This window comes from Ruditapes philippinarum, unplaced genomic scaffold (genome assembly GCF_026571515.1).
Source record: "Ruditapes philippinarum isolate M1 unplaced genomic scaffold, ASM2657151v2 ctg608_1_1_1_1, whole genome shotgun sequence".
NCBI classification, from domain to species: domain Eukaryota; kingdom Metazoa; phylum Mollusca; class Bivalvia; order Venerida; family Veneridae; genus Ruditapes; species Ruditapes philippinarum.
In genome coordinates this window covers 215,547-228,089 of record NW_026859254.1, presented here as the reverse complement: position 1 = coordinate 228,089, position 12,543 = coordinate 215,547, and the positions used below count along the sequence as shown (strand labels likewise).

Here is a 12,543-nt window from a genome sequence, read left to right as displayed (position 1 = left end):
TGGCCCAATTTGAAAAGCGTTTTAAACTTTTCACTAAAATTAGGCTTAGAATTGCACAAAATTATGATTTTATGGATATTTCTTCATTATCTTTTGCCTACCTGTCTGATTTAAGTGCCCAAGCTGATCTATGTAAGAAATTCAAATTTTATTTTCTAAATATTTTGGTACTCAGTGGAGTTCCTTTAAGAACTCACTGGGTTTTTCAGGTGAAAAATATTCAAAACCACTTACTGTAAATCCCTCATTCTGAAATAAAAGTAACAGGAGTTTTCAGCATACTGAAAGCTGTATAATTTATGTAGTAAAAAAAATAAAAATAGAATCTAATACAATCTGAAATACATGTACTTGGTTTTACCAGTGAAATATATTCTATATCACTGACTATATACATGTATCACTCATTCAGACATAACTGGTGCTGCCTATATAGAACAAAATTTTACAGAGATTTTGAAAAGTTCTATATGTTACTGTTAGCATTGTATCTGGTTTATTTTTAATCTGGAATTATTTATTGTATATATATCACAATATAGAAAGGTTGTAAATGTCAAATAATTTCTTGTTTTGTTTTTTATAACCTTTAAGCTAACTTCCATTGATAATTGACTATTTTCATGTATTTACGATTCCATTTTGGTTATTTTTTTGCATGCAATTTGGTATCTCCAAATCTACTGAAGGAAATAGGTTTTAACTTCACACACATACATGTATTCTGGGTGATTATCTTAGAAATTGGCATTCGTTCAATAACTCTGAGTTAATTTTTTATAGAGTTATGTCCCTTTTTTTACTGATAAGCTTTGAGATTTGTCGAGCATGCTGTCTTACAGACACCTCTTCTTTTCTATTGATATCTCATGTTATCTCCTATTGATATCTTCTGTTTTTTTCTATTGATATCCTAAATTATGTAATTTTGATGTTCCAAGTTTTCTATTGATATCCCATGCTATCATCTATAGATATCCCATGTTATCATCTATAGATATTCCAAGTTATCATCTATAGATATCCCATGTTATCATCTATAGATATCCCATGTTATCATCTATAGATATCCCATGTTATCATCTATAGATATCCCATGTTATCATCTATAGATATCCCATGTTATCATCTATAGATATCCCAAGTTATCATCTATAGATATCCCAAGTTATCTTCTATAGATATCCCAAGTTATCTCTTATAGATATCCCATGTTATCATCTATAGATATCCTAAGTTATCTCCTATAGGTATCCTATGTTATCATCTATAGATATCTCATGTTATCATCTATAGATATCCCATGTTATCATCTATAGATATCCCATGTTATCATCTATAGATATTCCATGTTATCTCGTACAGATAACCCATGTTATCTCCTATAAATATCCCATGTTATCTCATATAGATACCCCATGTTATCTCCTATATATTATTCCATGTTATCATCTATAGATATCCCATGGTATCATCTATAGATATCCTAAGTTTACTTCTGTAGATATCCCATGTTATTTCCTATAGGTATCCTTTTGCTGTTTTAAGTTGTCTGTTGATATCCCAAATTATCTTTTACTGATATCTCAAGTTATCTCTTTAAGTTATCTGCATTTGATACCCCATTTATCTTCATAGTTATATCCCAAGTTACTTTATATTTATAGCTTTTGTTATGTCCTTGTCATGGGATGTCCAATTTGAAAGACCCTGCCCTTACTATCCCATGTTCTTTGTCATGGAGAACTATGTTATCTTCTTTTGATATCTAATTTGTATTACTATTTCCGATTGATATCTAATGTCATGTACAGTTGATGATATCTGCTATTGATATCTGATTTTATCATCTATTGATGTTTCTTTCTATCGTTATTATCTATGTTGGTATTAAGCAGGGGAAACAAATAATACAGATTTAAGATTTAGTGTATGTAAGAGTTATCTCTCTTGGAAGTGTGAAGGGAACCGTCGAGTGCTTTGTATGTGGATAGAGGAATAATTGAGATAATGCACGTCATTTCTGTTTGTGTATGTGGCTGATATGATTACACAGATGGAGAAAAACATAGTTAGATTTTACCATTAACTCAAGAAGTACCAAGAAATAATTTAAAAAAATGTATAGTGTTGTGGTAATTTTGCATCATTTCTAAGTCATATGCTTGAAAGGTTCATTATGATGTGAATACATACATGTAATTAGACCTACCTTTTTATGAATGCTGGATGACTGATAGCCCATATAGAAGATACTGTTCAGGCGAACATTTTTTCAACAACATTACGTTTTATGCAATCGAAATCTGTAGATCTTGAAATGAAAATAAGTTACCATGACTTGGAATTGCCGATGATTAGGTGTGGGTTAAATATTGAGTACAAAAATTATTTTCTATACAAGCCCATGTTTACAAGCCCATGTTTTATGTGTATTTTAGATCTGGGAGGGGTTTATATATTATTTTATTTATTTATTTTTTGCGGATGGGGGGGGGAGGGGGTTGAGTGAGTGAGAGTTGACCGGATGGGGACGTTAATAAAAGGAAATAACTTTCCATTTATCTACACCCCTGAATATCCGAAAAGTATCAAATGTTCACATTGGAACATGCCAGTTCATAGATAATAGCGTTATTTGCATAAAAGGAAATTATAATTTACGTTGTATATCAATGGAAGAAAAAACATTTGAAAACATTGTTAATACCAAAGGGTGACGAGTTTAGGGCAACTTATTATTAACCACTTTAGGACAATGTGAAGCTAGATTGCAAGTATGGATAGCGCGGTAAACAACCCAACTATTGCACCAAATATCGTATTAATAAATAAATAAAAGAATTTATCAGAGCACAGTCCAGCTACCGCATTGTGCATGGGCAGGCATGTCAAGCGTTTTCCCGTACTAGTTTCTTTACTTTTTGCAATGAACTGTAATTTTTGTACAGGGCCCGGGGTAAGGTACTGGGAAATTCGAAAAAGGATTTAAAAAACGGGCCCCAAACGAAAGTGGCCACACCGCCCAGAAACGAACCCCGGTTTCCCGATTCACTGTCCAACGCTCTACCTATTGATCTAACTTGACGGTGCACAAAACTTCTGTGCGTTAGTACACTTTTATATGGATAATGGCAGCAGTCTACGCTGTGTTGAAATAATTCACAGGTACAGTCGAATTCAGACAAGTACAAAAGTGCAAAAGTAACTCTGCTTTTTATCGTAGACATATAGTAAACTTGTCACAATATTGAATTATAGTTCTATAAATCACCTATAACATACCGCACGATGTATGCGCGTGCTTCTATTAGCATCGACTGCTAAAATAGGCATTATATCCATAGATAATTATATCACACTTATTACGATTTTATTACATTTGCAATAAAAAACAATACTAGAATGAGACATCCATCATATTTTTGTGAGCGTTCGAGTCTGGGGGTAAAATTAGGTCGACAACTACAATATGGTATAAATTATAAGTGGACGAATTAACCTAGTGACCAAAATAGTTGCTGACTACAAATATTCTAGTGTTTTAGTCAGACACATACCCACCAAATAAAAAATAGAAAGAAAGAAAGAAAAGAGCATTTAAGAAAAAAAACGACGAGTGCTTAAAAAGCGTTCCATATACCCGCCAAAAAAAACAAAGAGTAAAAGAAAGAAAGAAAGAAAGAAAGAATATACCCGCAAAAAAAAACAAAGAGTAAAAGAAAGAAAGTAAGAAAGAAAGAAAAGAAAAAATCACTAAAAAACGACGAGTGGTTCAATAAATAACGTTAAACATTATTAAGTGATTTCTATGTAATGATATTTTGACTTAGTGTACAGTATCCTATAGTAATGTTTCATTTCAGGCGTACGTTTCATTAACAAGAATTGAAGAGTTTCTATGTTCTTCCGACCTGGATGATACTGAATTTGATGTCGTTAAACCTGCAGGTAGTAAGAATTTTACAATAAGTTAGTATATTACATAGATTACGCTATTCGCGTTGTTAGAAAGTGCATTCGACCGATGCGCAGGAGAGTAGTTTTTTTTTCTATAAAAACATGATTTATTTTCATCGAGTGGTATGAAAATAAATATTTCACGAGTGGCGATAGCCACAAGTGAAATATGATAATTTTCATCATCACAAGATGAAAATAAATCCTATATTTACAGAACAAAACTTGAATTTTCTGTTTATTTATTTTTGACCTTACAATTCTTAATTAAGACTTCTCCTTTAATTTTGTGTATTTGCTGAATTAAGAAGAAAGTAGTCCTTCAAGATACCAGCTAGTGACAGTACGAAAAATATGTTGCAATACAGTGAAAAATAAATGGTTTAAGTGAAAATACAGAAAAATGAAATTATTCATTTTATTTCATCAATACTTCTCAATATTTCATTTATAAATATATAAAAAAATGTTTACGAGGTGGTAAATATTCAAAATGTTTAGACTTGATCCCTCGAAGTGCTAGTGTTGAAAATAAAAGACGTATGCTCTAATTATAATCAGTCAGACCCGCATATTCGCTTAGCTTGTCCAAGCTCTGAGCTCTTGGGAACTTAAGTTGAAAACCCAAATTAATAATAACGCATCCAAATCAAAGTTAATAATGGCATATAAAGATCCAAGTAAATGATAAAAAACATGAAAATTCAAGTTAATACTAAAACATTAAAATGCAATAATAATTGGAAAGAGCAAGAAAGTTAAAGAGACTTACTTTACAATCGTCATGTGATTTTTTCTGCTTTGAGCTTTTATGGTTTTAAAATTTGGCCATGAAACCAATTGATTTAAAGTTACTGTGTTCTAAAAAATATGTTTTTATATGTAAATATGTGTCGTGATCTTCTCTTGTAGATTATAGCGTTTATGTACGCGATGGAACGTTCACGTGGGATACCGACGACCCGGAAGAGAGTCTGTCCAGGTAAAATGATTGTCGTCTGCTTTTAAAGATTGTCGTCTGTTGTTGTTGTTTTGTTTTTTTAATTTCCATTTTTTTTATTAAAGATTTTATCGTCAGCACAGCACATATGCCTCAGAAATCTATATATTTTGGTTCTTCACAAATCATTAATGTGAAGCAATGTTTTGATAAATGATTAAGAGCATGTTAGATGTTTAACATACTGAAGAAAGTAGGGCTGAATATGCACTGATGTGTCGTAAAGATAGCATTAACAACTTTTTTTGAGAGAGAAAAAGAAGTTTTTTTTAGGCACAATGGGCCTTTAAATCAAACATACATATGAATACTTTCTTTATTTCGTCGTTTTTTGAAAACTGTCACAAAGTACCTAAAAGAAAAAATGTTTATAGAGAATTGTTTTTAGAGAAAAACGATTGTTTGACTCACAATGTTAAAGTAAACATACATTTGAATAAATTTTTTATTTCGTCATTTCTATGACGACTGTTAAATAGATAGTTTTATCATTTTCTGTCCTCTAGAATCAATCTTAAGATCCGAGCTGGCCAACTTATTGCTGTGGTGGGATACTGTGGTTCCGGCAAATCATCTTTGTTGTCGGCAATTCTCGGAGAAATGCGGAGATTGAGCGGTCACGTGCAGGTCAAGGTCAGTAGTATTTTGTTGTTGTTGTTGTTTTTTATTGCAGAAAAAATAAATTACATTGCTTAAATAAACAGTAACATTAAAAAATGTACTTAAAGCTTTCAGCAATAAGCACGTGTTTTTTGTTTTTGTTTTTAAAAAGACCGCAATAATGTTGTAAGAACTGCCAAATTCTTTCATATGTACATTTGATAGTTGTTTTTGTAAAATTGTAGAATAATGTGTGATTTATTCAAGTGCAGTACAGTACAATACAAAAACAGCACAGCACAGCACAATACAGTGAAGTGCAGTGTAGCGCAGCACAGCACAGCACAGTACAGTTCAGTTCAATACAATACAATATAGTTCAATATCATTTAACTTTAACTGATTTATGTGATGAAAAGATAATGACATCTACTCTAGCGTTCATTATACACATGTATATATTTTTGGTCGGAACGCTGGCGTCGTTATGTTTGACACTTGGGCTCTTATATTAGAAAGAATGGAACACCTCAAATTATTTTAGATAATAAATTTGAGCCGTGTCACGACAAAACCAACATAGTGCGTTTGCGACCAGCATGGATCCAGACCAGCCTGCGCATCCGCGCAGTCTGATCAGGATCCATGCTGTTCGCTATCAGTTTCTCTACTTGTAATAGGGTTGGTAAGCGAACAGCATGGATCCTGATCATACTGGGCGGATGCGCAGGCTGGTCTGGATCCATGCTGGTCGCAAAACCCATTATGTTGGTTTTGTCGTGACACGGCTCAATTATTATTTATATTTTTACCACAGGGATCTGTTGCTTACGTCCCACAAGAAGCCTGGATTCAGAATATGACATTAAGAGACAATGTTCTGTTTGGTAAAAGTTATAATCATAGTAAGTACTGGAAGGTCATAGAGAACTGTTCACTAAAATCTGACCTGGCTATGTTAGATGGTGGAGATGCTACTGAAATCGGAGAAAAGGTAATTCATCGGTGACCAACAAATAAGGAAATATTTTGTACCAAAAAAACGTATATCTTGTTTCCCGTTTTGGAATTTATTTTTTAAATTTTTTATAGGTGATTCCTATTTAAATGAAATACTCTGACAAGAGTACACTTGGAATTTTGAGGTCGGTGTAAGCTATTTTGAGAATATTTTTGTTTTTGTTCAGGCATGAGTACCGGCGCATGAATACATCTACGGATGCTTTGAAATTTAAAAAAATCACCGTTTCAATTTAAATTCTGCTTGCTGAAGCCGGTGCTAGAGGGTGTGGGCAGTGGCTTGCTGCATTTCATTTTCTTATTTATTAAATAGGGTACGAATATTAGCGGAGGACAAAAACAAAGAATCAGCATGGCACGTGCTGTGTATAGCAACGCAAACATCTACTTCCTTGACGACCCTTTGTCAGCCGTTGACGCTCACGTGGGGAAGGACCTTTTTAAAAACGTCATAGGAAACAGTGGCATGTTGAAGAATAAAGTATGTGATGGCCTCATTTTTTAATTTCTATTATCATTATTATTATTATTATTTGAGAGGGGGGCGGGGGTAAAAGTTATACGAGTAAAATTTTCATTTTTGTTTTAACCTTGCACGGAATAAGTCATTTAAAGGAACTTCGCTGAGGTCAAAATGCCTTAAAACATAAAATTTGTAAATCTTACAAGTATCAAGTGAATCACTTAAAATGGAAAAAAATATCAAAAATAACAAAAGTGATATACTCACAATAAAATTGAAAATCGAACTTTTTTGTGCGATTCTAAGCCGGATATGAGTGAATAGCGTAGCAATGCTTTTAAATTTAGGTCATTTTGTACAATACAAATTATTATTCTAGAAAAAATTAGGGTGAGGGAATCAGTTGAAGATTTTCACACAAGTTATCGGTCAAGGCTTACAACAGTTTGTACACAAATCTCAGAAAAATATTTCCAGTCCCGTCATGTCAAAAAACCTCAGTGGAGTCCCTTTAATGCTAAAGTATACATTAAATATACTCTCTAATTATAATCAATGGATTATTAGGCATAATTATGTTGAGAAAATATGTTATGTAAGCGATGAACATTTCTGTTTACACACCAACCCTTCGTAGTTTTAAAACATTAACCACGTGCTTTTAAAAATTGCAGACGAGAATTCTGGTAACGCACGCTATCCATTGGTTACCGCTTGTTGACAACATTATTGTGATGAATGACGGTAAGATATCAGAATGTGGCACGTATGATGAGCTAATGATGCACAATGGACCTTTTGCCCAGTTTCTGCTTCAGTATCTACAGAACGAGCCGCCTGAGGAGTTAAACGACCCAGAGAGTGAGCTGATTTTTAATTGATCATTCGACCAGGCCTTTACCTAACCATTTTTGGGGAAAAGTACCTTGGCCAGCTTAGGAAATTTTATGTCGCAAATTGGGAAAAATATTTGATACCTTTTGAAACCTTCTTCTTGCTCTTTTGGTAAAGTAATTTGAATTATGCGAACTTGTTCATTTCAACTAATGCAAATGGCACTCAAAAGCATAAGCAATACATTAAAATTTGACAATGAAATGTGTGGAAACATCTGTCTGAAACTATACTGAAATGAACGCCAGCAAATTTGTCACTTTTGATATCAAGAATTTCAACGCGATTAGGAAGAAATAAGCATATTTGCCAATGGGAATGAGTCATTATGCCCTAGAAATGCCTTTATTTCTATTTCTACTTTTGATGGGCTTTAATAGTTTAAAAAAAGATACTCTTTTGCAAGTCATCTGAACCATCTTGTTCTACTGTTGTTGCTTTTTGGTTATTAGTGAAGTTATATTGATATAGTATTTTGTATGGAAGGCAAAATATTACTATGTTTACATTTTGCTACATTTATGGCCAATATTTTCACATTTAGCGGAACTCTCTTCAGGTAACAAGTATCTAATATGCTTGAATACAATTATTGTTACATGATATAGGCCTAACTCGTGTTTATGTTTATTCGTTTTGAGGCATTATAAGCTTTTTAAATGTCTTGAAATAAAATTAAAGAGGGAAAACCGGAATACCTAAAGAACGCCGAAAGCGACAAAATTGAAAATATTGAAGGTTCGGTTTAATTGGGCCTGTTCATTGACGGTTAAATAAGTTTGGTTTTAACAGTTCTTTTCAAACAGCTTTCTAGAATATGCTTACGTTTACATTGCAGTTCAATGGATAAGAGAAAACATGCTGGAACAAGTCGAGACAGTGACGTCAGAAGGTGGAGACGGAAACTCGTCAGAAGATGCGGCGTCCAGGGTCAAGGGCAAAAAATGGAAGTACGTCCCTCCATTAGTAATATTCATAAGTCTTGATAAAAAGTTACTAATTCAAAGAAAGACAAACTATAATTATAAATTTGTCTTATTAATTGAAGAATTCTATATGTTTTACGGTAATAATAAAGATATGGAAAAGTACTATATTTCAAGCTTCGATATTTGCATTGACCTAAACGGCCTAAACATAAGTTATTTTTGATAATTTGATCATATGATTTCATTGTTCACGCCATTGATTTGCTTTATAATGAAAAAAAATCATAATTTCATAGTCGCATAATATCTTCTTCTAATCCTACTAAAGAACACATAAGGACGTTTTGCTTGATAACTTGGTTTATGTATATTAAAGGAAGAAGAAAACACGTAAACGACATTTGTCAAGCTTGTCAGTTAATCAGTCAAGTATTAGAGCAATATCTACACAGATTGCCATGACAACACAGGACACCACGCGCCTGACAACGGAAGAAGTGGTTCATGAAGGAACGGTAACGACTCGCTCATTTTACTTACTTCATCAATTTAAAGTCATCAGTGATACTTATCTGTTTGACTCGGGCCCTTAACCGGTTTAATTGCTTGATTCGAACCCTTAAACAGTTTACTTGCTTGATACACACACAGTTTATTTGTTTGATTCTGTAATGGTTTACATTTGATAAGTAAACAAAAAGAAAAATACATGATGAAGGAATTTAAACGATTTCTTAGAGTTAGCCAAGTTATGGGGTTTGACCGAATGTTTAGGTCAATTTAGATTTTTTTCCCGACTTTTCCAGGTTAACTTCGGTGTTTTACCGGACTATTTCAAGTCATGTGTTGGTTCTTTGTTAGAGGTATGCGTTCATTGACTGCTGCCATTCTTTGTTGATCTTGTTTTTTCATATATTAGAAGTTTTCCTCGACATTTTCAGGTCAAGTTGGAAGTTTTGATGGACTATTTCAAGGCAATGGGTAAATGGGTGGCACTTACTTCAGTACTTCTAATGGTATCCTACCACACCCTGACAGTCTATTCCATGTTCTGGTTGACATTCTGGACAGAGGATCCGTTCTTAAAAAACCGTAGCAACGCTGTCCTTGACGAATATACAGATAAATCCATCAATTATCTCATCATTTATGCAGTACTGGGAGTAATCCAAGGTAATATTCTTTTTCCAATATATCATTTAAGCTAGGGAGTTATACTGTCAAATATTTTACATGTTCCCCAAGGTAGTTTTCTTTGTCCAATACCATTTATCTATGACGTTGTACTGTATTTATGCAGTACTTGAAGTTCTCCAAGGTAAATTTCTTTGTTAAGCTAGGAAGTTATACTGTCTAATCCTTTTTGATGCTTAAGGTGTTCCCCAAGGTAGTTTTCTTTGACCAATATTATTTTATTATGAAGTTTTTTGCTGTGTTTACTTTTTTTTCATTTGATTTTTTTGTTGGGTTGTACGTCACACCAATCCAGTACATGTATATGTAATATGGTGACTTTTCAGCTTGAATGTTTAGGGAGACCTCAGGTGCCCCTTTGTATATTATTTCAGGCACAAACGGGCTCGTAAGTAGAATCACCGACGTTCCGTAAATTAGCTGGAACTGTCGCATTGTTTATGCTATATTGCAGTTTTCTCTGTCCAATATTTATTAAACTACGCAGTCAAATCAGTTATGTTGTATTTGAATACTACAAGGTAGTTCACTTTGTCCAATAATATTTTACATTTGAGATTAATGCCTTTAACAAATTCTGTTTAAATTTAGGAGTGCGCTTTCCAACATTGTTTACTTAGGCAGAATTCCAACTTGAAGATAGTTCATTTTGAATACATTTAATCTACTAGAGTGTACTGTTTAAGTAAGATTATGATTTTTTTTGTATATGTGGCAAGATTCTGTAATATAACTTAGTGATGTGCTATATTTAGTAACAAAATGATTATTGGCAGTGTTTATGCACAGGAACTTGAAATTATATCAATATTAATGATAATATCCAAAATATACCCCCTATACAGTATAAATAAACTTATACTGTATAGGGGGTATATTTTGGATATTACTATTAATATTGATAGAATTTCAAGTTCCTGTGGTTTATGTCATATAATCTATTATTGTGCTATTTTTAGTAACATCATGATTATTTCTTTGCAGGGGTTGCAGTGTCTTTGGTATATAATCTAGTCTGATCTATTTTTAGTAACATTATGATAATTTTTTTGTAGTTTTGGCAATTGCTGTCATATAACTTAGCGTTGTGCTTAGTAGCATTATGATTATTTCTTTGTCGGTGCATAATGCTATTTTTAGTAACAAAATGATTATTTTTTTCAGGGATTGCAGTTTTTGTGTCATATTACCTAGCGTTGAATAGATTGATACAGGCGTCGTCAGTTCTTCATTCTAAGATGTTGACAAGCGTCCTCAGATCACCGATGTCTTTCTTTGATAGTGTTCCAATAGGAAGAATTCTTAATAGGTATCAGCATATATATAGACATTCGTTTTTATTTTTATTTAGATACAAAGATAGATTATCGTAACCAATGAATGCCCATTCGGGGGAATTTATTTATGAAGTTATCGACTACTTTACCAGAGGGTCACTCGTCTCTTATGTAATGTTTTACGTTAGTGCAAATAACGGCAGAAGAAAGAAAACATCTGTAAAGAAATATCCAGATGAAAATCATCAAATTCATGCAGCTCGATCGTGTCGCATTTGAACTCTCGACCATTGGCTTCAGCGAAAAAAAGATTCAAAATGTAAATGATTAAATTATCGTAGCTCGTGTGGCACTTGAATTCGCGCCCATTAATTGGCTTCAGTAAATAGACATAACATTGTAATCCACTATGCCTGAAATTTATTTTCAAGTTTGTTTATCTGCTTTAAAGACTGTTGTCGCCAGTTCGAATCCAACGCGGGGTGACAGTTTAATTCAGGCGCATTTAAATCTATCTTCACCTTACAAATATTAAAATAATGAGCTGTCACCATCTGACCAACAAAACTGTAGTGTGCTTTACAATCGGAACACCTCGGCTATTATCAATAACAATATCCTTATCCGAAGACTGACGGATAGGGCCGAAAAGTTGCGATTGGTGTGCTTTATACTTAGCTCAACTTGACAAAGATAAAAATGAGCATACTATGTCACTTTAACTACTTTGAAGTACTAACAATTATAATTAAGGATAGTCTTTCCACTGAAATAATAACTTTTCTATTACGGAGATGGTCATTAGACATTACATGCAAGTCATACTGACATTTTAACCGTCGGCAAAATATATTTATTACCACACGAGAAACAGCTGGGTCATTTCGGACAGCAGACGACCTTGCATTAAAACAGCTGCTTTTAATAAAGTGGACAATAACGATAATACTAAAAATAGTTCAACCCTAGGTTATAGTAAACAAACAATGCAAAATGGCACATTTATCAGAACGTGCTGGTAGGAATTTTCTGTAACAACTTATACTTTGATAATTATAAAAAAAATTATTGCAAGAGAAGGAGGTTAAGAGGGTATAAATCAAACGTTATGCCGGGGGGGGGGGGGGGCGGCTCTGGTCGAGTGGTTAAGTTCGTTGAATACAAACCGCTTGCCTCTAACTGCTGTGGGTTCGAATCCCGACAGGA

General features: G+C 33.4%; 1 protein-coding gene across 1 annotated transcript in view; it reads left to right on the top strand.

Moving 5' to 3' along the window:
• The window catches only part of LOC132755841 (multidrug resistance-associated protein 1-like), a 39,106-nt gene that overhangs the window by 12,004 nt on the left and 14,559 nt on the right, over positions 1 to 12,543 (top strand). Inside the window, 10 exon segments of the mRNA XM_060746771.1 lie at positions 3,867 to 3,951; positions 4,873 to 4,942; positions 5,467 to 5,593; positions 6,378 to 6,554; positions 6,894 to 7,061; positions 7,718 to 7,904; positions 8,776 to 8,887; positions 9,243 to 9,381; positions 9,808 to 10,039; positions 11,225 to 11,369. Of these exon segments, the coding sequence (XP_060602754.1) occupies positions 3,867 to 3,951; positions 4,873 to 4,942; positions 5,467 to 5,593; positions 6,378 to 6,554; positions 6,894 to 7,061; positions 7,718 to 7,904; positions 8,776 to 8,887; positions 9,243 to 9,381; positions 9,808 to 10,039; positions 11,225 to 11,369 (1,442 nt within the window).